At 40.6% G+C, this 26,900-nt stretch overlaps 1 protein-coding gene across 13 annotated transcripts in view; it reads left to right on the plus strand.

Annotated features, from left to right (window-relative positions):
* DAPK2 (death associated protein kinase 2) overlaps positions 1-26,686 on the plus strand; it is a 48,410-nt gene extending 21,724 nt beyond the window's left edge. For 10 of the 13 annotated variants that reach the window (XM_040706803.1, XM_040706807.1, XM_040706805.1 and 7 more), the window contains 8 exons: positions 4,800-5,021; positions 10,276-10,414; positions 12,863-12,992; positions 13,652-13,700; positions 14,364-14,390; positions 15,350-15,502; positions 16,856-16,901; positions 17,783-21,220. In XM_040706803.1, coding sequence (XP_040562737.1) covers positions 4,800-5,021; positions 10,276-10,414; positions 12,863-12,992; positions 13,652-13,700; positions 14,364-14,390; positions 15,350-15,502; positions 16,856-16,901; positions 17,783-18,433 — 1,417 coding nt within the window. In that variant the 3' untranslated portion in view covers positions 18,434-21,220. Of the gene's footprint in view, positions 1-4,799; positions 5,022-10,275; positions 10,415-12,862; positions 12,993-13,651; positions 13,701-14,363; positions 14,391-15,349; positions 15,503-16,855; positions 16,902-17,782; positions 21,221-22,738; positions 22,829-22,992; positions 23,074-23,558 lie in introns of those variants that run through there. The other 3 variants (XM_040706802.2, XM_040706809.2, XM_040706808.2) reach the window with 1 other exon arrangement.
* Positions 26,687-26,900: the final 214 nt, after the last annotated feature.

Consider the following 26,900-nt stretch of genomic DNA (forward strand, 5'->3'; position numbering starts at 1 on the left):
TAAATAGAGAGTAGGACATGCTTGGTGCATAATTGCATGGTAACAGCCTTAAATATCCTAGTCTCAGGATTTATCCGTTTATCTTTCTTTTTCCTTGTGGTTTATAACATCTACTTGGTCACAAAATGGCACAGTAAAAGCTGTCTGCAAAAGCCTGTTGTTCAGAAATAGAGGCAATGGCACAAAGATTGAGGCAGGAGGAGACAGAGGGCGTGCTTGTGGCACCAAGGGGGAATTGCAGATTACAAAGGAAGCAGTGGTGTGATGAACAGCTGCTCCAGGTTATGTATGTTGAAGGTGAAAATGAGAATTCCTATCCTGTGTCGCTGTTACTTTCGTAAGCTTTTTAGGTAAACATAAATGTATAAAACCTACAGTATCACTGTGCTTTTTAAATGCAAAAGCAGCTCTATACACTCCCATAATGATCAGTCGTAAAGTAATATTGTTCCATGAGCTTGCTGGGAGAGTTGGTGAAGGAAGTCGGTACAGCAGCACCTGCACTATGTCTCCTTAGAAAGCCTGGATCAGTTGGGGTGTGTGTCTCATAACAATCAACAACCAACATGAAATTCATGATGTTTTACATAAATAGCTTTCAGAACTACAGATTGAACTCCTTCTAGGGTAATGTTTAAGGCTGATTTACTTTGTAGCCGGAATTTCATTCTCATAAGTTCTCTAGAGTTTACATGTAGTAGCAAAATCAGGAAGCATAAATATTAATTAATGAATTTGACAAATGGTGGCAGTGTTGATTCCACTTGTGTTTGAATCCTAAAGGGATAAGTGCACTTGTCCCATATGTTTCCATCTCTCCCCTGAGAAGTATTTAGGATACGTCTGAAAACGAAAACCAGAAAGAAGTACTTCAGGCTGTCTGTCATTGTTTGAACTCTGGGAAAGAGGAGGCTGCTTCTGGCATGGAGTGCTGGCTTTTGAGGACAAGTCAGGGCCAAGTGACAGCTCTAATTTTTAATTTTTTTATTCCGTGGGTTGAAGACAGGCTCCAACCAGCTGTCTGTGGTAATGAAGTACTAAGTGCATTGTGTAATTATAAGGTTTCTGAGTGTAATTGCTGTGTGTGCTGCATAATTTGAGTTCCAACTGTACTTGCATCTCTTGTTTACCCAGGCAGTGAAGGATATAATCATATTGAAACCAATAAGAGCTCAGTGCTTCTACAGTGTAACTGTGGGAGGCTGCACTTAGGGACTGTATTTGATTGTTACAAAGAAATCTTCGCTGATAAAAATCACTGTAGCTAAAGGTGAAGGTTATCTGTAAGATGAGACTTTTCCTTGCAGGCCTGGGTATAATGCCCTGACTAAGGAAATGGTGCTACGCGTGTATTCGGGGACTGGAGACCTACCAATGATTGCCTTATCAGATAGGTACAGTGTGTTATGGCAGGAGAGAATGGAGCTGCAGATGGGTATGATGAGGAGCTCTGCCTTATTTTTCTGCTTGAAAAGTGGCTGGCCATCAGCAGAGATTTCTTGTGAATATGAGTAGACGAGGGCTGAGATCAGATGGCTCTTTTGGTGGTAGGACCTTGCATACCTATCATGCTTTACACGTTCCAGGCAAGGGTAGCTATTTGGCTTCCTCCTTAATAGACCATGGCTTCCTATAGCAACATAAGAAGCATTCTATTTCCTCCTCCAACTTGAAAATACATTTCTGCGCCATAGTGGAAAAATGGAGATGTATTTTGCATGTTTTTAGCAAAAGTCTGAATCTATCAAATATTAATTGATAAAGCCTGAGCCTTTTCTGACTAAGGAATTCTTGGTAGGATATGAGGTATACGTGGCACACTTGACATGTCCTTAGTTTTTGCTCTAATTATTGTGAAAATGGCAAAATGGTTTTTAGCTGGGGTTCCTTACCTTCAAGTGACTTGATTCTGCAGGTATTGGCCAGCGGGCTCTTCTTCCTGCCCCTTTCCTGTTGCCAAAAAAAAATGCAACTTCCATGAAGCAGCAGTTTTATCAAAAGCTGATATAACCAAAGTCATGTTCTGTCTTCACAGCTTGCTGGTTTTTCACCTCTGTTATTACATGATGTATTTTACAGTTAAGCAAAGTGTATGCTCAGTCTGCTAGATATTTGGTTTGTTACCACCACAGTAAAGTTTGTAACAGTACAGTCATGGCCCTGTGCAAGGTGGTCACGGTGGTCTTTCCCTTTCCCTTTCCCAACGTCAAAAGGAAGTTTAAGTAATGAAAAAATAAATAACAAGAACTAACCTTCAGCTTAAGTTTTCTGCAATCCTCAGGTTAGTTGTAAATTCCTCTGGCTGCTTGAAGTCACAGGTGTATGCAGATGGGCTGTGAGGTTATTTAACTGGTATCCAAATGGAAGAGGTGGACAACTTTTCCTTCCATTTGGACTCTTGCAGGTTGTATTGCAGAGATACTGCTACAAGAATTGTCCTGTCAGCAGCAGCTTGCCATCAGACTTATCAAATACAATCAACAAACACTGCTATTAGAGTAATTTTCCTTGACAGCTCACCATTACAACACTTCTCCACCAGCTCCTTGTTTCCCAGCTGCTCCAATTTAACCTCCTGGCTTTTTTATTTACTTTATACATCATTATGTCCAGGTCTACACTCCTGAGTTGGTGGTTGTGAAAAGGCAGAGTAATGAATAATCCTAGAGTACTGTTAGATCCAAAAAGGCTCGATAGAAACTTGTCAAAATTGTTCAAAAATGAGTGTAGTTTATTTAATTTATTGAATCCACTGTATGAGTGGAAATGCTGGGCTTCCTATTGAGCAGAGAGAGCAGTAAGTGAATGAAACTCATCCCCAGTGGAGGAGCTGACTTCATTTGTTTCAACTGACTGAAGCTGATTTCGAGACCAGATATTCTTATTTCTTTCTGTTACTTGAGCTGGAAACAAGGTTGTTGGTTGTTCTTTTCCTTAAAATATGTCAGTTTTTTGAGTTTAATTTTTTTTTAAGATCTAAGCAAAACTTAAGAACTGGAGAGTTTGTGTCCAGATGAGGCAATTTACCAGGAATTATTGAAAAATATTTATCTTGATTTTAGTAAGGACTGCTTGATATTTAAAGATTGTGATGCAACCTTAAGCTGTAGAAGTTTCACATAATTTCAGACTGATGAGTATTTTAATATCTTCATTAACCAGCCTAAGGAGTTGGTAGATATTTGAATCTTTACATGCACTGCTCTTTGCATAATTTCAGTATCATAAATTTAAATGAAGCATAAAAGGTACAGATGTGTTTAATTTAAGTTTACAAATGACCCATCACAAGAAGAAACACATAACCGTTTTAAATGAGATTTTTGTCTGCTTTCTAGAATCAGCTGGGACAAGAGCCTGTTACACTGAGTGGTACAGTACTAGCTGTCCTGCATATGTCTGTTATTCTAGCAGCAAAATAAGACAAATCTTTATGCTAAGTGGTGTACAAGAACCCATAGGCATGCTGTATGTTAGAAAGGAAAGCCATTTCCTCTTTTGGTGATCGGATGGAAGTGAGTTGCTAAAGAATATACACAATACGTTCATGGCAGAAATCAGATCTGCAAAATTCCTCCATTACTTTAGCTACACACCATCTTTTTCCCCTCATTTTAAAGTAGAAGTGGCTCTCTTACATGTCCTGCTTCGACTAACTGCAAACTCAAGGTTATAGCTTATGAATTTTTTTCATTGTTTGTATGTCTGTGGAGATCTTAATGTCATTAAACATTCCTCAGATGCAGCACAGTTGTCCTTGTCTAGAAGTTATTGACTCCAAATGGATGAGCAAGAAGGATCCTCTGAACAGTCACTGTCTCCTTCCATACTCTTGCTTTACACAGAATTGATATCATTTTAATCTTTAGCTACAAACCACCTGTCCTTCTTAATTTTGAGAAGACATGTCTTGGTGTGATTACAATTACTTTCAGAAGGACAAATGAGAAGGAGGGAACATCAGCTCTGTGGGAGCTTTGCTTCTCTGAGTTCCATCAGTGCACTCAAGGGCACAATGAGGGAAGAGTAGTTCACGGAAATGAGAGCAAAGTGGAGTCCCCTATTTACTATTGAAGAATCGGCAACAATTGCCTCCTCTTGAGAAGTTCACATCGCTGTCATAAGGCTGCAACCTGCAGGGTTACCATTGTTTGAGTTTGTCACCTGACCTCCAGGTGTTTCCCTTTCAGGACACAGAGGGGAAATATTACAGTTGAAGTGAAATATTGTACTTCAGGAGACAAAGTCAGGAAAATGTTATTAACAAATGGCAGCTCCGTGGGTTTATTTTTTATCTTTAACACAATTGCTTTCTGTTTAACATGATGGGAAATTCTCTGTGCTTGAAATGCAGTGAGATACCTGTACTTGTTCTAGTTAAATATAAAGCTAAATTATCAAGTGAAGTACAGCGACATGAATAAACCATTCTTTTCTTTGAAAACTGATTACTTAGGCCCAATTCTGCATTTCCAAAGGCTCATCAATCCCTTAAGTTCTTCTCAGAGAGATTATTCTTAAGGGAAATACTTCAGTGCACTCATATCTTTTCAGAACACCCAGTGTCATGTTGCAGACTTGAATGGCTTGAGCATTATCCAGCAAAGGACTGGTAATTTGAACCTTTTGAGCCATAACTTAATAATCGAAACACAGACAAGTTGTGTGACCTTAACAGTGTATCTCAGAAGGGCTGTAGGATCACGCTTTGCATATTCAGGAAGCTGTTGCATATTAGCAGAGGTTTGTATGAAAGCTTTAAGAGAATTTAAGAGAATATTGTCGTCTTGTTCTTGCAGTGGCCAATTTGCTATTGTGAAGAAATGTAGAGAAATAAGCACCGGTTTGGAGTACGCTGCTAAGTTCATTAAGAAGCGCCAGAGTCGGGCCAGTCGTCGTGGGGTGCGGCGTGAGGAAATAGAACGGGAGGTGGACATTCTGCAGCAGACCCTACACGCCAACATCATCAAGCTTCATGACATCTATGAGAACAAGACAGATGTGGTTCTCATCCTTGAGCTGTGAGTAAGGGGACTTGCTTTCCTCTGGGGCTGGGTGATTTAGAAGGAGCTAGCAGCAGGTTCTCTGTCTGGGCTGAGAGAACAGTGGCTTTTTCTGTAGAACCTGTGCGGACATCCCTGCCTGGAAGAATAGATTCCCATCCCAGGGAAGCTGGAGATGTCGCCAGGCATCATTTTAACATGGACTTGGTGAAGGAGCCTTTGCTTGGCTGGGATGTGATGTGAGATTTGCATTTCAAGGAGTCACCTTAGGTCCTTTTGTCTATACATACTCTCACTGACTGTAAGGAAGTCAGAAAAGCTGGCTAGTAGGTGTTCACAATGCAGAGAAACCAGGTGATTAGAATCTGAAGGAGTATCAAAGTTGTCAGTCTCTTCAATAGCTGTGGAACTCCCTGTGTGAATTCTTTTTGATGTTTGTTTCATCAGCCTTGAAATACTACATCCCAAAGACATTAGCTCTTTCTTACACTCTATTGCCCTTCCTGTGTGTTTAGTGATGGCAAACTGAGATGAAACATTTTAGACAGGTGCAGAGCACAGACTAATAATGTAATATCTTATAACCCAACTTTTTTTACATATGTCCTGTCTGTTTCTGCTGCCTGACTTGATATTCTGAAAGTCCCTGGCTCAGACAGGCAGGCCTGGACATATTTTGAAAAGCAGTCATATCATTTTTAACAGTGCTTCAGAGATATTATGTGTTGGGGATTACATGCAGCAGTTGGTTAAGGGATGTTAAGGGGGTGGGGTAGAGTTTATGCGATCACTTTCTCTATGTGACCTCAACTTATGTTGGTGAAGCTGTAATAGAGCTTTTCTGAGAAGGGACTAATTGCCAAAGAATGAAGAGTTTCTTTTGCAGAGCTAGAACAGCCAGACACAAAGTTCTCAGGAGGAAGCTGAATGCTGTAACACAAACCAGAGACCAGAACTGTATGCTCATACTCATCAGAACCAGCAATGGAAATGGCTGTTGTAACAAACAGAGCTTTCTGCTCAGGGAGTATGGTCTTAGCCAGCAGGATGAATATTTGCCATGTAGTGAAAGAAGAAAAACAGCAGTTACAGCATTTTTGGTCTATATTTTGTTCTTTTGTGGAGTTGATACCACCTAGTTTACAGATCCCCGAGTTTTAGAGGAGCTGTGTTCCTCCGTGGCACTGAACTAAAGCTGTAGTAAACCAGGAGGCACCTGGAGGTCTTCTTCTTACAGCAGTTTTTAGATACTTTAAATTATGCAGTTTGGCTGTGTATGAAGCAGGAATTATAGGAACGCCATAGCTGACGTTATGCAGATTGTTTGTTCCCCAGAGCACCTGCCCTGGCCTTGTGCATGGAATCCAGACAAGGAGGCTGTATGAATAACCACTAGCTTTCCAAGGGAGTCAGCGTTCAGGCCAGGGAGTGTGCCTGGAGATTGATGTGACTGCTGGCAGATGGCATGTGAGTGGTGGTGAGCATCTGTTAAGTATGCTTGTATGGCCAACTGTTAGTTGCTGCAACTAGAAGTCTCTGCTTTAGAAGACAGGAAAGAATCTTGCTCTCTTTGACTGTCAGCTACTAAGCAACCTCCCATTTCATTAACTTCTACTTCTTCCTGTCCTCACATGGCCTGGCACATTTTGTATGCATTTTTGTAAGGCAGTAGCTTATTTCACAGATTCATAGAATCGTGGAATGGCCGGGGTTGAAAAGGACCACAATGACCATCTAGTTTCAACCTCCCTGCTATGTGCAGGGCTGCCAGACACCAGACCAGGCTGCCCAGGGCCACATCCAGAGCCACATCCACATCGTTTTATTTTTAGGGGGCTGAGTACAACAGAGCTTTGAACTTATTAAGGCCACTGCATTTTGCTGCTGCACACAAATTGAAGATGATGATAATTGCTAATAAAGCTACGTAAATTCTCTCTGTAAGCAGATGATTTCTACTCCTGACACACTGTTATCGGTCTCATACTCACTGCAGTTTATTCAGATAATTATTTTCAGCACCTGGCCAATTAATCTTATGACAAGCTGCAGTGGACTTTAGCTTCAAAAGAATGTTCCCAGTGTTCTTATTAATTGAAGAAGCTGCCTGGATGTTTAAAACAGGCTTTGGCTTAAGTGATGACACTCTCTCCAAATCAGATTGTGCTGGCACTGACAGTGGTATCTTCCCTTTATTGTGGGGACAGATTCTACACATGCTGTTTGTTCTGTTCAGGGGCAGAAAGAGTACTGCCTAGTTCACTGTTGTAATGTGCACCTAGGCAGGCCCAGAGTTTGCCCTTCCATGTGCACACTGCCCAGCGTTATTCTCCCCACAGCTTTTACTGACCTTGCTGCTTTTCTCTGTCTCCTGGTTTCCGCCTTGAGGCTGCTTTGCCAAAACAAAAGTGGCTTAAAGGTAGCTCTGATTCATAGATCAGACTGCTCTACTAGTAAGTGTTCCCAAGAAGTAAGGCAGCTTTATCATTTATTGGACTTTGAAGGAAGAGCAAAGTGTCATCCACTTGCTTCTTTCTTGGCCTTGGAAATAAAGGTGACGTGGTAAGAGAGAAAGAGATGAGACCAGAGGAAGGGATTTTTTGTAAGCTGAATTTCCCCAAGAAGGGAGCACTCCTTCTTTTATCTGTGGTGTTGATTTGGAAAACACACTTGTCTGGATGTTCAAATGTTGTAACCTGCAATGGAGTTACAAGTTTTTTTACTGCTTTTGTTTTACTCTGTGCATTTCAGGAGCCCGAGAACATTGTCTGCGTTCCAAGTGGTAGTAGGGTTAGCTAGCTAAAAAAATGATTGCAGCTGCGACAAGTTATTAAAGGAATCTGTAAGTGAGATCTGCTAGTCTCTGCTGAAATCTGTGTACAAAGAGCAGGCAAGTCTTGTTTCCTTCATTATTTCTATTCAAACAACACACCAGCGGTCACCTCCTGCAGCAATCTGGCCCTGCCAGCAGGAAGCCAGCTGCACTGGGATACTTTCTGTTACCCTTCTGGAATGTAACCATGCAGGCACTCTACTCTCTCTCCCTTTTGCTCTGTAGAAGCTTCTCATGGTGGGCTCTTTAATCAGAGCTAATAATAAGTTCTGCCTGAACTGGCCCTACAGCCCAAGTTTCAGCTCAGCATTCTCTCCTCCAGCACTTGCAAAAGAAGATACTGCTTAAGGAGAGCACAGATCTCAAGGCACTTCATGAAAGGTATTCCCTTCATGTTCCCTTGGCACAGAAGACTGTACTAAGGATGTCAGAGAATAGATGTACAAAGGAATGCCAGAAAATTTAGCAGAGGGAACTTCCAAGGTACTGAACACAACAGAAAAACAAATAAGGAAAATTTAAAAAGATTCAGAGAGTCTGAATTCCCACTGCTACTTTACCAGCAAAAGGCTATTTCTTAAAACAAATGCATGAGCATTTTGTTTTCTGACGGTCAGAGCTCAGCATACATCTCCAGTGTCTTTGTGGTAAGGTCTAAGACATTAGTCTGAGCTGCAGAGATCTTAAGAGACCAATGTAAAGGAAAACTCAGTAGAAGAGACGTGATGATTTCTCATTAATATGAGGTTTGAGGAGAGTGTACAAAGAGTTAGTAAAGGTATGTAGATCACTCTGGAAGTAATGCTGGATCATTTTGGGGAAGGTTCAAACTCTAGTGCCATGCTACCAACATCCACCTCTGATGTTGTGGGCCAACATAATAAAACAGGAGGCATTACTTTTGGAGCAGCTATTGTACCATATTTCCAAGTTATTTCTTTTTGTTTGCCAGCCATTCAGTAGTAACAATTACAGATCGAGGGACTTCTGCAGGTGAAATATCCTGCCTCATGTTGCATAGAAAGTTTCTTGCCAATGTGGAAACTGTGGAAAAATGTCCCAGAATTGACAGGCCGGTCATTAGGCACTGTGTAAATCAGCACCTTCAGAAGAGAATGCTGTAGTATGTTGTCACCCACAGTATCAGTGGAAGCTCAGAAGTAAGCCAAAAGCTGAGGCACTTGACATGGGGTTCTTGTTTGCTATTGACTTCTTGCAGTTTTTGTGGCCATTCACTGTAGTTTGCTTTGAATGAGGCAGAGTAGGGAATCACTGTCTGTCACCACCAGTGTTATAAAGGAGCCTGGGGCCAGAGGAATGATTCATTGCCCAACAGACCTCTGCAGTGCACAGGCAGTGTGATCTAACTTGCCTGTGAGTCACAGCACTCAGTTAACTCAAAGCACTTGAACCTGCCAGTTCTTTTACTGCTATCTCATTAGACAAACAGGACCAAAAATTTATTTTCCTGATTTACTGTTGGATTGTTCAAGTCTTGCTCTTGAGCTTGGAGTGGTGAGCACAGGTAAGTGGTACATCTCAACCCAAGAGAAACAACCACTTTGAGGATGCCGCCAAGAGAAAACTTGAATTATGATAGATTATCACTGAGTGTGAACTGAAGGCAAGAAATATAAGTCTAAGTGTGAATAACAACGGCAAACAATGCACAATTCACTATCCAGATAATCCTGTTTCATGATGTATGGAAAAATAGCACCAAGGCTCTCAATATGAGACAAAAGAAGAAAATAGTTGTATGTATTAAATACAAATGGAATTTCATTTTTGAGAGCTCATATTAACTAGTGGCACTCCCTTGGTTGGAAACAACAGTTTTGGGTACCTCCTAGGCTGCTGCAATCTGCTTACTTATCAGCACAAAATGAATGCTTTCCTGTCAGTGTATGTCAGGCAAGAATTTGTATTGGTTCTACAGCCACTGTAATGGCTGTTCTGGAAAGAAGACAAGAGTTTGTTGGCAGATCTCATTGCTTCTTGTTACTGATGGCAGCTGGTAAGCAACTATTCAGCAGTTGTTGGCTACTGCAATTTTCTCTGTTTCCTGTGTCTTATCCAAAGTGAAAATGTTGGAAAAAAGCAGTTGGAATAGTTAACGTCGAAGCCTACCTATTGCAATATGTCTGTAGGCTTATCAGACAGTGTACCTCTTTTTGGTCCTTCATAACCCTTGATGAATGAAACCTTGCAGCATCAATGCATTAGGGAAAGATAATCCTTCATCTGGAGGGGAGGGAGCTAAAGGCAAACAGCAGTTTTGGCACACCTTAGGCCACAGCACAAAGCTCCAAACTGCCTGTAAAGGTGGCCTTTTCTAACTATATGGAAGTGTTTTGCTACTTCAGTTTTCTGTGATTACATTTATTTTATGTCCTAGAACACAGCTGATAACAGGAAGTTTCCTGGTGTGTTTTACAGAGTGTCTGGAGGAGAACTTTTTGACTTCCTGGCGCAGAAGGAATCTTTGAGTGAAGAGGAAGCAACCAGATTCATCAAGCAGATTTTGGATGGTGTGAATTACCTTCACTCTAAGAAAATTGCTCACTTTGATTTAAAGGTGAAGAGGCTGACTTAGAGTTAGTGTTATTGTTAATTTTTGATGACTGACTGTACCTTTTTTGGGATGAGCAGTGCCAGGTCCAGCTCCAGACACTGCTTGTAGATTCCACTGTGTTTAGAATAATGTGGAGTATGTGTTGTCCAATGCAGTTTGGTTAAACAAAAAAACTTTAATCGTGTAAGGCTCTTAAAACACATCACACAGAGCCCTGTGTGTACTGTACTGTTTTACCTGTTCCTTGTCCTGACTTTAAATCCACATTAGTTTAGTAGTAATTACTATACTGATGTATATCCTCTAGGTTGACTCCTCCTAGCTTTTCAACATAGGTACGCAGACTCCTTGTGCTAAATGTGTGCCTAATAATGTCTTAAAGTGCCTAGTCTTAAGTCAGTGCCACTGGCACATATACAGTCATTGCAAATGTTGCAAATTACATCTGACCGAATGAACTGCCACTGAAATCTGAAGGGGGAATTGGAAAAGAATTTGAGATGGATGAAAGGATAAGGGGAAGTACACTTGATTTTGGAATTACTACATGAAGCTGGAAGCCAAAGAATGAAGGTTTTCACTGTTTATGCTAGAGAACAGCATAATATCCAGTGGCATGAAGTTGTGTGAATATAAATGTAACTTTTTCCATACTGATCTCTAGCAACTCGCTTGATATGTAATGCTAGTGATGTGAGGTGGTCAGTGGAGATGTTACAGAAAAAAAAACAAAATAGAAATGAGAAGGGGTAAGTGGAGACCCATTTCACTGATGGAGGATATCAAGTTATCTAAAACATATTCACAGATTAAGGTATCTTGGATTTAATAGGAATGTTTCCTGGGGTTTTACTAGTGTTAAATTAGACATGTATGTTTTAAGCAGTGATCTGATCGGGTGGAATAAAATTGATATTTATCTCATTACTTATCAAGGCTCCGTCAGTTACAGTGAGGCTGCAGTGTCTTACGTACCTTAAAGAATAAAACAGTGCAGGGCTGTGGCTGTGACTTCTTGCCGTTTCAGTCTGTTCTGTGTGCTCCAAACAAACTCACATCACGTTTCTGTAGGAAACACGTATGCCCTAGATCCATGGAATAAAACCAGACTTGTTAGCCAGAGGCTAAAATGGGCTATGACAATAAATTATTCATATGCTTTCTTTCCCAGTGCAGCTCTGAGTGAGTGTGTGTGTGTTAGCAGGAGACACTTCCACGTTAGGATCTGCTTTGAAAAGGCCAGGCAGCTGCCAGCAGTGAATCAAATTGTCTCACCATTGCTCTTAAGCTTATGATTAAGTTATGAAAAATTAATGCATTGAAGCTGCTCGTCAGAGATAATTGAATCTGCAGTTTATTCTGAAACCTGTGAAATAGGTGCTGGCAAGGAGTAGGTAAGACTGAGAAACCTAATTGAAAAAAACATGAAATATCCATTGCATTTGGCAAAGAGTAAGGAGTCAAAGTCTATATCTGAGGTAAAGATAGGTCTAATATCAAAGTTATTCTAGTTCTGGCTCAGGACTTTGCCCTGTGAATCTGTAAGAAATGCTGCATGTTCTTCTAATAGCTCGCTGTCATACATGATCTAGGACCAGTAATTGCTACATTTTCCATTTTAAGGATTATTCAGGTAGCAAATCCTGTGGATCTTTCTGGGTCTTCCTGTTGCATGTGTGAATTTAGTTCCAGAAAAATGAGTATTTACCTTCCCTAAGTAGGTTCAGATGTGTTAAAAGCCGTATACTAACTCATTGTCCAGTAGGTTATGGTACATTAGGAACAGCTTGGCAGAAATAATGAGATTTCTCAGTGTACGTTCCAAGAACAGTTCAGCAAAATACTCGGTTGTGCAGCTCTCCTTCAGGATTGAGCAAGTGCATGCTGTCTTTGAACTATGTAGTTGCACTGCTTCAGCTGCCCTCTAGCTGTTAAGTAGGCACTGGTGTTAGAATGGAGGCAAATCCATGGCATCAGGGCCTGGTGTCTTCCTAGGAGGCCTTTCAGGACAAGGACATATTTTCTGATTTAATAGAGGACAAGTTGCACCACAGTTCCACTTGATGTTATATCACAGTGCTGCTGGGATAATAATATAGTTACATATCTTATCACATTAGGGAACTAAATACAATACAGTAGTGTGGAAACAAAGATATGTTGCTTCTATCCTGGCAACAGTCATCATTAAGACAGGCTTAACGGGAAAGAATGTATTACTTTTATCAGTTTTGCTTTCCTATTGCAAAATTCTGGTCTGTTCATTGATGTCAAATTTTATGAGTTGTCATCCCTTTACCAAAGGAGCGAATTGTATATGATTAAGCAAGGGCATCTGTTTCTTCTTCTACGGTGTTGTATATGGGAAGGAGAAAGAAATTCGAGAACTGTAGGTGTAGATCTGTTATTTTCTAAGATAATATAATAACAAATATCATTTCTTATTTTTAGCCTGAAAACATTATGCTTCTAGACAAGAACATCCCTATTCCACACATCAAACTCATAGACTTTGGCCTGGCTCACAAAATAGAAGATGGAGTTGAATTTAAAAACATTTTTGGAACTCCAGAATTCGTAGGTGAGTGACCAGTTTGTATCAAGGTGACCTCAATCTAGAGATCTGCTTTATTTTTCTGCGTTAGGCTTTCTGATGGGCTACTCCTGTGGGAGTCAGTTGTTGCTAAATAAATGTTTAGAGACATAAATTCAAGGCTGAGGTTGTGAAACACTGCAATACAAGTTACAATTTTCTATATTTTTCTACCTGCTGCCTGGGATAATTAAGCTATGTGCGTTGCTGCACAGTTACACAGGTCCCTCTATTATTTCTTTCTAGACAAACTGCTTCCCATGGTTTCTCCCTTCCATTTTCCCACTTAATTTTATTGCTATTGCTTACTGATCATCATTCTAATTTGTCTCTCTACTTCCTATTTGTTTCATTTTGAGTTTCAGGGGTTGTGGTGGGGAAGATAGAGAATTGTAATTCATACTCCATTTAAGCACACCTGTTCCATGACCTGAGATGATTTCAGTGCTGTTAGAGACACCTTTTTTTTTGTCTCAGTACCTTGGTCTTTTCCCTTGCATGCTATCTTACATGGGCATGCTTTGCAATAAGAAATGTTTTCTTATAAAGGTAATAGGATTTCACATGGATAGCAGTCATCTGGTTTTTTTGGTCTTTTTCTGTTCCCACCTACTTTCCTTTTTTTTTTCCCCCAATATCTTCTACAGCTCCAGAAATAGTGAACTATGAACCACTGGGGCTGGCTGCAGATATGTGGTAAGCTTCTAACTTCTTTTCCAGGTTGCTCTCCTGACAATTTTTTCCCATTCTTCTCTGAAGGGAATTTTATTCTACTGCAACAAATTAAGCAAAACAAAATTAAGTGTAATAATTACACATTCTTTGTTCTGTCATTCCGTTTTTTTGGATTACTTTTACTGAAAAGATAAGTGGTTAACTTCTTCAAAGTCGCAGTGAAAAACTTGAATAATGGCCGTTATAGAGTTAACAGTTTGCCACTGTCCACTGCAGTGGAGCACTCTCAAAAGAAAACACGTTCCTGCAGTGCCTGTGACAGCTTTATTTATAAGAGCGCTGCATGCGGAGGAGACCTGTGTACTAATCTGATCTGCTGAGAATGCAGCCAAAAGAAGTCACCCCAAACAAAATACCTTTCCTACTGTCTCTGTGTGTTTCTGGTAGGTACTGTGGTAAATATCTCCCTGCATAGAAATAAGTGATTTCAAATATCCACAAAACATGACTATTGGTGTAAAATTCACGTTTTCACTGAAACTATCTTTTAGATAACAGCTGTTATCTAAAACAATGAGAGCTCTCCTGCCTGTATTGCAGTACTGTAGCCATTTCTGTATTGTGTATGTTGAAAAGAATACAGATAGTGCAGAAGCTTTGCAATTAATTTCCTTTGTTTTTCAGGAGCATAGGAGTCATCACCTACATACTGTGAGTACAAACAATGCATTCATTAGTGTAGAAGTATTCCTAAAGCTCCGATGCACTGCTACAGAATGGCTTTTCCCCTCAGTCAAGCAAGAAAGGATCTGCACACACACCCTCTAATGGAAAAACTTATTCCTCAGCTTTTTCAAATTTTAAAATAAGGCATAAAAAAAAATTAAGCGGGACATTATGACCAGATGAAGAATAAATGGCTGTGAAGTCATTGGGCATTTCAGCTTCCTGTGAGATCTCATCAGTACAGGATAGAGGATAGAAAAGCTCAAGCATGTTGGTTGGGCATAGAATAGTTGAGTTACCCATGTGTGGAGGGAATAGAAACATAAAGTGTAATAGCAGCATTTACAAACAGAGTTGTTTCTGGTGAAAACAGACAAGTTTGAAACTGCTTGTAAAGGCAGAAGTCTAGTTTAGATAAATATGGTCACCCATATTCAAAAGGGTGAATTTAAGCTGAAATAGGAGCAGAGATGGTTGATCCAGGAAGTGGAGAACTCATCTTGCAGGATTAAAAAGGGCTTGTTAAAGGTAGAGGGACAAAGGCTGGCTGGGAATATCAACATAGACTGTGAGCACAGGAAAAAAATGCTTATGAGAAAAGCATGTAAACTCTTAATAAATGAGATTCTATTGACAGCCTCTAGCAAGGCCACACCTGATTTCTGGTGTCACACTGTATTGTGATTCCATCTGAGAAACATCTCCTGGCTGAATTTACTGCACACAGAGCTTGTCTCTGTTAGCTCAGTGCTGCCCTAGAGACTTTCAGAATGAGTCTGATTCAGAACCACAGATGTTGGACCTGCTATTTCCCAAGTGGCATGGCTGCTACAATACAGAGATCCACAAATGTCCTCAGAGTATAGTACGCAGCCACTGCAATTGAATTAGGGGATCTCTGGTGCATGTTTTTTCCTATTGATTCTTCTTTATGGCTTATCTAGGCTTAGTGGTGCATCACCTTTCCTTGGAGAAACTAAACAAGAAACGCTTGCTAACATCACAGCTGTGAATTATGAATTTGATGAAGAGTTTTTCAGCAATACCAGTGACCTGGCAAAAGATTTTATTCGGAAACTCCTGGTGAAAGATACACGGTAAGTGAAAAGTCAGAATCGTTCATTGCTGTCTTAGATAAATCTGGTGAAACAGCCTGATGAGCAATCTGCAAAGCCTTCCCTGCAGTGTGCGTTGCCGTTCAAGAGCAAGATAGTAGGCAGAGTTCTGCTGCTGTGCCCACAGTGAATCACAGCATCCACAAACTCTTACAAAAGGAACCAAAATCTCCTATGCTAAATTTCAATTTCACGACTGCATTTTCTCCAAAGTCAAAATGGTAAAACAATGTGTAGGTAAAGGGCTTAAAATGGCATGCAAAATCTTTAGTTCTAGGTAACTGCTACTCCAGTATTTCAGTCTACTGTGAACTACCTGCAAGGACATGACACAATCCCATAATATGTTCCCTGTGATCCAGGAGCACTTTATTTTTACATCTGCTCCTACTGGCATTGTTCTTTATGTCTCTATGCATCCCCTGCAATCACCCAGAATTTGCATGACAGCTATGCAGAGCTTTATTCTCAGTCCTTGGGAACCACAGTCTTTTAAATGTGTTTCTTTCTTTTTATAAAGTACACACAGAAGTAGTATATCCTTCCCCTTAACCCTGTTCATCCCAGAGGGAAGTCAGGCTGTTGTAGTTCTTTCTAGTGGCTTCATTAGGTGAGAAAAACAGTATTAGAAAGAGGCAAGCTGTTGGGTCAAGCCCTGAGGAATTGCAGCAGTCTTAGAATAGGTTAGAGTAGATGGGGTTTGATGAGAGGCTAGCACAGGTCTAGCAACTTCCTTATAAAAAAGACAAGTAAGGGACATTGATATTTGTCACATGTCCAGAGGCAGCTATAGAGCAATGAGGTAGTTCTGCCTTTGATTCTGAATGGTGATAGGGTGCTGTTCGCTGAGCTGCCACACTGCAGGAAGAAGTTAGGATCGATCACGTTGGATAAGATTCTCAAATACTGTTTTCAGGAAATGGCAGGTATGATGTCATGTTGCATACTAGAGGACACTTCTGATATAATTAATGCTGTATACTGTGATTCAGACGTAGTCATGTTAAAGGTGTATAGAGATCATTTATTATTCTCTAAGCCTGTAGGATGAATGTTTTATCACTTTTTATAAGAGGGTACACAAAAATGCAGATTTTGGTCAAGAAGGAATTAAAATTGTCTGGAGTGGGGACAACTTCTTACTGAAACTAAGCACACAAACAGCATGCCTTGTGGAAAAACATAATCCTGAGATTTCGATATTAGGCCTGAAGTTATCTTGATAAATGCTCTACTGCTTATACAAAGACAAAGAGAAGGCTAGCGGACTTGTGTGCAAGGTATTTCTCACTCAAATCTGTACTTCTTGTATTTCTTTTTTGTTTATCCTTTTAGGAAACGGCTTACAATTCAGGAGGCTCTGTCTCATCCGTGGATAACGGTAAGACCATATCAAAAGGCAGATCTTGCTTTTTGCTGTGAGCCGAGCAGAGATAATGTTCTCACTCTTATTGATGTGCTAATTGGAAATCTGACCTCTCTGTAGTTAGAGACCATTGACATCTGAAAGAGGAGATGTATGGGGAGGAAATTGGTTGGGTCTGACTGAATCTCGGCATTTCTGCAAACCTTAATTATGACTTTTTGTTATCGTAGTTTTCAAAAAGAGGAGAACAAAGCTTTGATGTTTGTTGCATGTACAGTGTCCTACATTAGACCGTGCTTTGCATTTTTTCATCCTTCTCTGATTGCATGATACGCACTATATCCCAGATTTAGTGCTTGCTTGAGTTGGGAGTTGATCACAGCCAGCGTGGAAATACAATTTACCTCAGAATGTAACTGTGTGTACCACATGTGTTCATTTACTGACATTTGTGTCTGAATTGATTTTTTCATCATAAATGTTGCTTGCATTTGTGGATACATAAATCTCATATAGAAAATACCTTTGGATAATCTCAGCATGCACAGTGATCCAGTTTTTGCTCTGCACTGCAAAAAGCACTGAGTGGACTGTTTTCAGGACTGTTGTTTTTCCTCTTACAAATATTGATATTTTTGAGAATGGCTGATTAAAAAATTAACAAGAGAAGAAAGTGAGGCCCTGGTACTTCAACTTACCACATTGGAATGAATGCACATTGCCTATTACATTCATTTTTTCCTGATGTTTTTTTCTTTAATTGAATGTGTGAAGGAAAATCTGTGGGAGAAAAGAACCTCCCACAGATTGGAAATTCAGGCTGCATCCTTTATGTAGAGTTTGAATTACTGCACTGTCTTGTAAATGTCCAGTAATATTGGTTCCTCTGTCTGAAGACTCACCAGCTGAAGGAAGAAACAAAAGTCGAGGAAAACAAGAAGGCTGAGAACACACAGCTCAAGACAAAACGACTGAGAGAGTACACCATAAAATGCCATTCAAGTATGCCTCCTAATAACACCTACATCAACTTTGAGCGCTTTGCCCGGGTAGTGGAAGACATTTCCTTTATGGAACGAGAGGTCAGCACGTTGGCTGCATCCCATGATTCTTTGCAAGAGGACATTGATGCTCTGGTTTCCATTTATAATGAGAAAGAAGCTTGGTATAAAGAAGAAAATGAAAGTGTGAGGCATAAGCTGTCTCAGCTCAAGTATGAATACCGTAAAACTGAATCCCTGAAAAGACATCTACAAGATGATATCAAGACTGTAGGTGCCAGTCTTACAGTCATAACTGGGAAATATGCTGCTCTGCAGAATCAGTATGAATCTCTCAGTCAAGAGCTTTCTGAGGATCTTAAGTGGGTACAGGATTTGATGAGTAATTTTCAACTGGAAAATGGAAATGAAGCCTGTGTGAATGGAAACTTTGACTCTGTTTTCAACAAAGATATCAACGAATCCCTAACGGACCTATTAAACAGATCGTGCTGTGAAGAATTCCTTGCAGGGCTGAATCTCAGTGTAGCAGAATCAAATCAGTAATGTTCTATATCAGATTATATGCAGGCTTTGCTGCCTCTCTCAATGTACAGCAGTGAAAAAAATAATGTCTCAGTGCATAATCTCTACATACAGAAACATTACCTAGAACTGAAACAGAAATTCTGATGCATTGCACAAGTTGCTGACCAAAACCATAAAGTCGCAGTGCCAAAGTTTGTAGTGTTTAAGTTCTTTCCCATGCTTGGTGTCTGAGCTTACAGGAACTGGGTTATCACTGTAGTATGGACCACAGCTAACCCTGCATTCTTTTGCATTACATCATACTTCATCATATATTACAGTTCCCGAAGTTCACTAAGTAGTGAATGCAGAAAGGAGAGTTCAGTCTGTACTTACTGGGGTAGGTGCCTAGAAACCAATAAAGAATTAATGATAGCATCTCCATTTGGATGAAAGAAATAGTCACGTAGAGCTGCTGTGGGCAGTTCTACAGAGCAGATGGGAGAAGTATTTGCAAAGGTTAAATCTGTGCTGTAACATGAAGCAAATGAAGTAGCAGTTTAGTATGTGGAAATTCTCTGTGAGAATAGCTGCTGCTGAAGAACAGTAAAAATCAGGCTTTTCAAGATGAGGTTTTTAGGCCTGTAATTCAGATTGGAATCCTCTACCATCAGGTGTTAGCTAATGAATTAACTCTTTAGTTTAAAATTCAGTGAAGTTTCCTGTCCCGTACCAAAGAAATTTAATCCAAAGACAGAATTATGAGTTTGTAATGAACTGATCAAATTACTGTGTATGTCATTTTGCAGTGCCAATATTAAAATGTGAGTGATGATAAGCAGTAACATACATGTCTGATTTGGTTTCTACAGTAAAGATGATGAGACAGAACTGCAACTAATTTAATATGCCGAATGGGATTGAGGACTAACGTTCTTGCTGTGAAGTTGTTGGTTTCTTTTTTAAGTTTTAGAAAGTAAGAGAAAAGTTGGCCCAAACTTGAATCCTGTCTTGTGTTTCAAAGATTTCAATTGATTGTACTGTATATTCACAGATGTACTTGAATCATTTTTTAGACCCAGTAAATTGTTCTTTATGCAGATGGCAATTCTTCCTTGATTATGTAGTCAGTGACAAAAAGGGAATTGTGAGGCTTTTTTTGTACTGGGAAGGGTTGTCAGGCAGCTGCTTTATGCCTTCTTTGCTTAGCTATATGAATTTGCTTCAAGATAACTGTTAACACAGATACAGGAATTACAGAGGTATTAGCCAGGCTTTCCTGTATCCGTGTTCAGGTCCATCCAGGGTTGATCTCGAAATGTATTAGAAGGGGAGAAGTTAATGATCTCACTGAATTGAACCACTGTTGTTCATAACATTAAAAAAAAAAAAAAAAAAAAAGCTTCCTACTTTGAGGTAAAAATGGTAAAAGCATACTTTCATCCAGTTTGTGTAGGGTACAGTGGATTTGTCACTGTCATTGTGAAGACGTACAGAGGCTGGTGGAAACAAAGGGTTCTGGAAACAGTTGCTCAGCGGGGTGATGTTAGCACAGTCATGGCACTTGGAAGATGGAAACTGGCAGTGTGCTCTGTGGCATCTTGCTTTGCACATGAGGTAAAATTTTAGATAGCCAGGAGATGTCCCTCACATGCTGATGCTGTTGGCCAGGGATGATTGGACTCCAGAGTGCCGAGCAGTATTGGAAACCTTTACTGTCTCAGCTTTTGATTGGCCCTGATGGCTTCAGTCGTCATTTCTGCAGGTTTCTTGGAGCTACAAGACACAGGAGATGCTGTTCAGGCAAACTGGAACATCAGACTTTTTTTAATTACTGTAAAGGAGAGAGTTTCGGTTCTTAAGAAGTAACTTAAAGACTACTGAGAGTCAGTATCTGCAGAAAAGACCCTCAGTGAAGAAAGAGTCTGCCTGCCTTCCCTCAGCCGTCATTTCACATCCTCTGATTTGTGTAGATTTTCTTGAGGAACAAATGCACTGACATGACGAGAAGGAACATGAAATGAGGCCACTCTGTTCCCGAGTGCTTGGGTGAGGTCAATATTTTTGTGACTCAGTCCTTGAGGTCAGCATTCTCTGGGCTGAAGGAGGTAAATAACACACTGTCTTTGAGAAGGTGTTCTGATGATTGAGAAGATGATAAGGTCATTGTTTGCTGGCTGCTTAGCAATTGAGAGATAGATATTAACAGTTGGGAGCACCGTGAAGCAAGCTATTTTGATTTGGTGATGGCTCTGCTACCAAAAGAGCACTCAGAAATTTTTCATAACCATTATATAGCTGACATTTAGACTGACATTTTTTCCACTTCAGACTCATTCTACAAGGTTTTGTTGTACCATGCTAGCTATTTGCAGTGTAGGGAAATGCACTCAGTGCTTATGTGTCCCTGTGGTGGGGGGACACCCGGGAGTGGTGCATACATGTAAATGGGAAAGGAGGCTAGCTGATTACTTGGCTCTGACTTTCACAAATGCTATACCCATAACATCTGAGGAGAGAAGTGAATTTGTTGTCTCATAGACTCTGCTCTGCTGGAAAATCCTCAGTGGTGCATTTTCCATTCTCCTTTGGTACTCCTTCTCTTTCAGCTGTCTGCCTTGATTGCATTCTAGTCCAGTTCAGTGTAAGTATTTCTGGATTGTCTGCTCCCTACATAAGCAAATCAAATCTGCTGAAATGGTGGTCACTCTCTAAACTCCACAACAGTTGAAGAGCTGTCTCCCAATACCAGATCTAGTATTGAGCTTTGTTTTTGTCATTCCCAAATACAATTGTCTGGTCTATGCGTATGTTGATGTGGTTTTGGATTTCAAAAGTACTTCATTTTTAGCATCTGCAGAATATCTGTTTGTTAACAGCAGGGTAACATCCCAAAATATTGGATGCGTGTCTGATTTCTTGTGTGTATATACATTTTTAATGGCTACTCTCCTCCTCTTCCCCCCCCCCCCCCCGCCGTATAATTAGATATTGCAGGTTTGTCCTCATGCATTTACTGCTGAGGCGCTGGGGGCTTGAGCTCTCATACTCTGAGGATGGTTAAAGGACAAAGACTAAGCTGTCTTCAGATATGCTTGGTAACTAATACTAAATGACAGCTAAACTTTTTCTATTTAGTTTTTATATTTTCAGCAAAACATCTTGGAATGAGATTGATGGAAGGGATTGGAGCTGACAAAGAGAGAGCTGGGACTGTTTGGTATCAAGAGGAGGCCTGGGGAGTGCTCATCAATCTGCATAAATACCTGGTGGAAGGGAGAAAAGAGACTGAGTCAGGCTTTCTCTGGTGGTATCCAGTGCTAGGACAAAGGGCATAAACTGAAATAAAGAAATTCCATATAAATACTGAAAAATCAAACAAACTTGTTTACTGTAAGAGAAGTCAGACACTGGAATACGTTGCCCAGAGTGGCTGTGAGTCCCCATCTTTTGACACCGGAGTGAGACGTGGTTCAGGGCAAGCATCATCTGGGAAAGAGGCTCTAGAATAAAATGAAATACCCAACACTGCGCGTTAGGAGAAGGCCCTAATATATCTTTGGTTCTGCAGTGCCCTTGTAAGGGGACAAAGGTGAAAAGAAAGAAGTGTGAAAATTCTGAAAGTAGCATGGGACCCAATAGTGAGATGGTGCTGGGTTTAGTTCTACTCTGCCACTGCCCCTGAGAAAGCGGTGGGCAGCAGTGCTGTTCTTGTGCTCATAGTAGCTCCATCTCCTTTCCTGTAGAGCCTTTTTGTTGCTCTCCCAGTGCCTTTCTGAATGATGTGAATAAAGGCCAGCTGAGGTGAGCTCCGGTCAGTGGAAATCAAGGTGTTGCAGTGAGATGTGCTTCAGTGGCTTTGCAAAGCGAAAGCATTGCCTTAGCATCCCCTTGTCACTGTAGTTATCTTCTTCTTCTGCTTGGCTGTCATGCATCCTCTCCTTGGGCTGCTAAGGCTGTTCTAGGCTTTTTGCTTGTGTTTTTCTGGGGATCATAATGAAGCAGCAGGCAGAAGTGGAGGCTGGATCAAAGCCTGTGCCCTGCACTGCACCCTTTGTGCCAGGCTGAGGGGCTGGAAGTTGGCACAGCACTGAGGGCAGCTGCAGACTGCTGACTGTGAAGGAGTTTTAGGGTTTTGTTTGAATTCAAGGGTATGGACCCCTTAACTGGACAGGTGTGGACAGAGTGGGATCAGCAATTTAACTCTTTCTTCTGCTTTTACCTGTACGAATCCACAGCTTTCCCAACATTACTTTCAGCCAACTTCAAGGAGTGAGGAGAATCTTAGGCATTTCATGCATCAAAGGGAGCCACTCAATAAAATTGCCATCTCTTATCTTCCAGCCATTGGACAAGCGGCAAGCTTTGGTACGGCGAGAATCTGTTGTTAACATGGAAAACTTCAAAAGGGAGTATGCCAGAAGGCGGTGGAAGGTATGGCAAGCAGCTTTTCATCCTGCTTGTGTAGGGCTGGTGGGGATCTGCAGGCAAGGCAGAGCTTACACATGTAAAATTGCAAGATGCCTTAGATGAATGAAATGCATTTTGATGCGTCTCTATTGGTGTTTTCATGTTCTCATTCTTTCCTCTATTTGAAGCTTTCTTACAGCATTGTCTCCTTGTGCAACCACTTATCTCGTTCGCTGGTGAAAAAGGTCCTAATTCAGGATGAATGTTTGGTAGGTACATCCTTCAAAGGGGAAGAAGAGAATGAAATTTTACTGTGGATTGAAATTTGCAAGACGTTAATGGTTTGGGGTGGGAAACCAGGCATCCTTTGTGTATGCTGTTAATGCTACTGTAAGTTGTGTTAGGCCAGAAATGCTGACCAAGGAGAACCGGTGACTGCAAACATTACAGGTGCTAGCCATGTTTATTTTACATAGGAGCAGCATGAAGGCTGCACATTGTTTGGATACTGTGACAGTCACAGCAGTGACTGTCCTGTCCAACTGAGAAATGAGCAGGTGTGGAGAAAGTCTGCACAGCCCCTCACGACCAGCTGTGTGATGGGGGGCCCTTCAGTGAGCATAACCTGGAATGAAACTCTGGCATTTCTAGTACCTCTGCTTTTCTCTATAAATGATACACTGATTATATCAGACTATTTAGCAGCATGTTATCTCATTTATGTGACTGGAACACCATGGCCTTTTTATTTCAGAGGAACTGTGAAAGTGAAAGTGACAGTGAGGATCTTCTGCAAAGAGAAGCCGCTCATCAGAGGAGAGGCAGCATATCCTAGTGTAATGAGAGTTCCACAGGCAAGAAACAGAGGAAACTTCCATCCCTGCTGAAAAAAGCAGCCCTGATAGCAGCCCTTGCCTTACTGTCTGGATCCTTGGAATGATGCTTCTTACTTCTGAAATGACACCAACAGCTGGATAATGTTATTAATTGTCTTCTGAGCATTTTAGAAAATTGATGATCCAGATTTCCAGGGAAGTGCCGCAGCACAGGCTCCACTGGAGTGCTTTTTTTTATATTTTGAGCTGTTTGTTGATGTTTCAGTCTTTGTGATATCAACTTTACTCAGGATGCGGGCTTTCTACTTGATATGCTTTTACTGCAGAATCGTTCACATTCCGCACAGTGATTAAACCTGTGTGTATTATTCCAGTCAGGGAAATGATTATCGAGTCTTAAAGGATTTTCTTATGATTTTTGTATTTGTTAATAGCGTAAATATTTGATAGCAGGTATGGCAGGTATTGATTGCTGTGGGCAGTTCTCGCTCTGCTATTGCTGTCATTGAAGAGAGAACCATAGTGCCATTGCACTCCATAACTTTGCCTTCACAAACCTGGCAGTAAGCAGTTCTCTATGCCAATAAGAATTGTGCTGTAGCCATCACCTGGCTGACTGAAAGAGGGCTGACACAGCTGCCATGGATAATGAGCACAGCCAAAAAAAATGTCTGTACTGGCTTGGAGGTTGTTGTGCACCAAGTAAAACATTTTTACAGACTGATGGTGGGATGCTTCACCAAAACAGGGCACTTAGAAAAGCCCCAAAGAACGGCCAAAATAGTCTTTATTAGACTTTTTTTATTATTTTAATTTGTTAGCAAATTGGAGGTTCATTAGCACCTAGTTACATAGGTGTCGTTTACACATAACCCAAACTGCATACGTTTGGGTTTTATTCAAAGGGTTTGTATTGAAAATTGAGTGAAGAAGCACTTTAATTTAGCTCCTTTCTGCTAGTAAGTTGCATCATTTTATCTACAGTAATTTATATTGAATATGCTAGTATTATTCAGTTGGTACAAAACAATGTGCACTGATGAGGCTATTTTATCATTGGAATATTCCAGTTGTTAAAAATCCATATTTATTTTGCCTTTAATATGTAAACTAAAAATTGCAAAACAAGCTTTCTAGAAAAAGCTGTAAATTGATAGGGAAATCAGTTTTGTTTGGTTTTTTGGTGGTCACATCTGGGTTCAAGTTTTAGAGCTGAAAGTGTAAACCAGTGTGGAAATCTGGTATTAGGTTAATTTTGCCTGTCTTCCAGTTCCTTAGGAAGAAGGAAAATTATGCTACTTGCATTTTATACTTTTGTATACTTGCTTAGGTAGAGGCTGAAATGCACTTGACAAGAAAGAACTTCTGTGAAAGGACGGAAATGTGCAAGAGGCATTGCAGAAGAGAGGCAGAAGGTAGGATCTGAGGGAAGAACAGTAATGTAAATTGAAGGAAGTAGTGAAGGGGCAAAAGCAGCAGGAAGGAAATATGTAAAGGAGGAGGTGTGCAGGGAATTGGTGTGCAGGGAGGTGTGAAATGGGATTGAGAAGGTTGAAGGAAGGGAAAGAGAAAGTAGGTAGAGGAACTGGGGTATTTTTGTTTGAGTGGTATTTGTTTGTTTGTTTGCCCCATCTCCAATGAAGATGAGGTCATTTTGGTGAGAAAAGGGAGTGTTTGAACTGTGCAGCTCCAGAATCTTTGGCTGTCTTTTTTTCTTTTTTCCCAGCAGTTTTGGTTGTTCTAATAAACCGTACCTCACTGTAGGCAGCTGCATGCTAGAAGCTTCAGGTGGATCATCAGCCAGCCTGACATTTTTATGAACTCTATTTTAAATTGAGTGTGGTGGCAATTTAACACCAGTTGAGGACCAGCTCTATTGCTGCTATCATGTTTTTTCTTCCCCTGCTCTTACCAAATTTGAGTGGTTCTTTCCACCCCAGGTAAGACTGAATCTACCCTTTCCTGTTCCCAGGCCTGGTGGTGTGATGTTTTTTAGTGACTGTATTATCAGTTTGTCAAACTGGGGTTATCTCAGTAGTTCTCTCCACCAACCCACACCCCAGATTAAGCATTAGAAAGTGCATTAAACAAACAAGGAGAAGTCATAGGACATTGAGCTGTTGTATATTTGTTGGGTTTTGTTTGTTTTCTTTTCCTTCCCAAGTAATTCTCTTTGATCATTTGAGCTTTGAGACATTTTTCAGTGAAGTCAACACAGTGCAGCATGACCTGGTTTGTTGGCAGCCACTCCTGTCATGTTTCAGCATCAGCATGGCCATGCAAAGAGTGCTGGGTTTGGATTATGCAGCAACGTTAACTGTGGGACAGTGTTCCTACCATTTTGTTTGTTTGTTTTATTGCTTTCAACACACTTCTCCAATGCTAAATGATCTTTCAAGAAGGCTAATGATTTTTTTTTTTAATTTAGGTCACTTGTTGTTTGTTTCAACATTTTGGGAATCTGGTTTTGTATTAATTTCTGTGAAGCACTTGGTGATATGTTCTTGAAATTACTCTGAGCTGCCTGTGTTATTCGCAGAGCTTTCAGAGTTCCAGGACTCTTCACGCCTTCTGAAATCCTGGCCTGAATTCTTTTTTCTGTTGAGGTAACTGGACATGGACTGCTGGACATAAATTTCTTTTGCACTGTGAACCACTCTCACAGGGACTGGTTGAAGCATCTCTTAGGCTTCCATGTAGTATGCTGTATTTTAGCAGACTGAGAGGACAAGCTTCTTCACCAGTGGACCAATTCCAATGTTTAAACCTTGGTTTTCATAAATTACATGTGGTCTTGTTAAATGTTTTACATGCTCTCCTTGACATTGTGTGATTTTTGAATGGAACAGGCTCTATACTTGTTGTCGTATTCATACTTGACTGTTTTTTGTGTTGTTTTTTTTTTAATTGTGACAATTACACTTGTTGTAATTTGAGCTTAACTCATTTATATCACTCATTGTCCTGTAGGAATTGAGAACAAATTGCATTACATTGTTCACTTAGCTGCTTTTGGTATATATATTAAAAAAATAGCAGAAGGGAAGACATTCTTCAATGCATGCAGAGCACTGCAGTAACGTGTTACATGGGAGCAGTAGTGGGAACACCTGTTCTGGTCTGTCAGGAGGGAACCTTCCCCAAACAGAATGACAATGTGTGCTCAGTGAGGGGCTGCCCAGTTCACCTGCTGGCTTCCCCTCGCTGCACCAGTGCATTCCTAGGCTATGGAAAACCACATAAACTCAGAGCCAGAGGTC

The sequence above is a fragment of the Gallus gallus genome, chromosome 10 (assembly GCF_016699485.2).
Source record: "Gallus gallus isolate bGalGal1 chromosome 10, bGalGal1.mat.broiler.GRCg7b, whole genome shotgun sequence".
Lineage (NCBI taxonomy): Eukaryota > Metazoa > Chordata > Aves > Galliformes > Phasianidae > Gallus > Gallus gallus.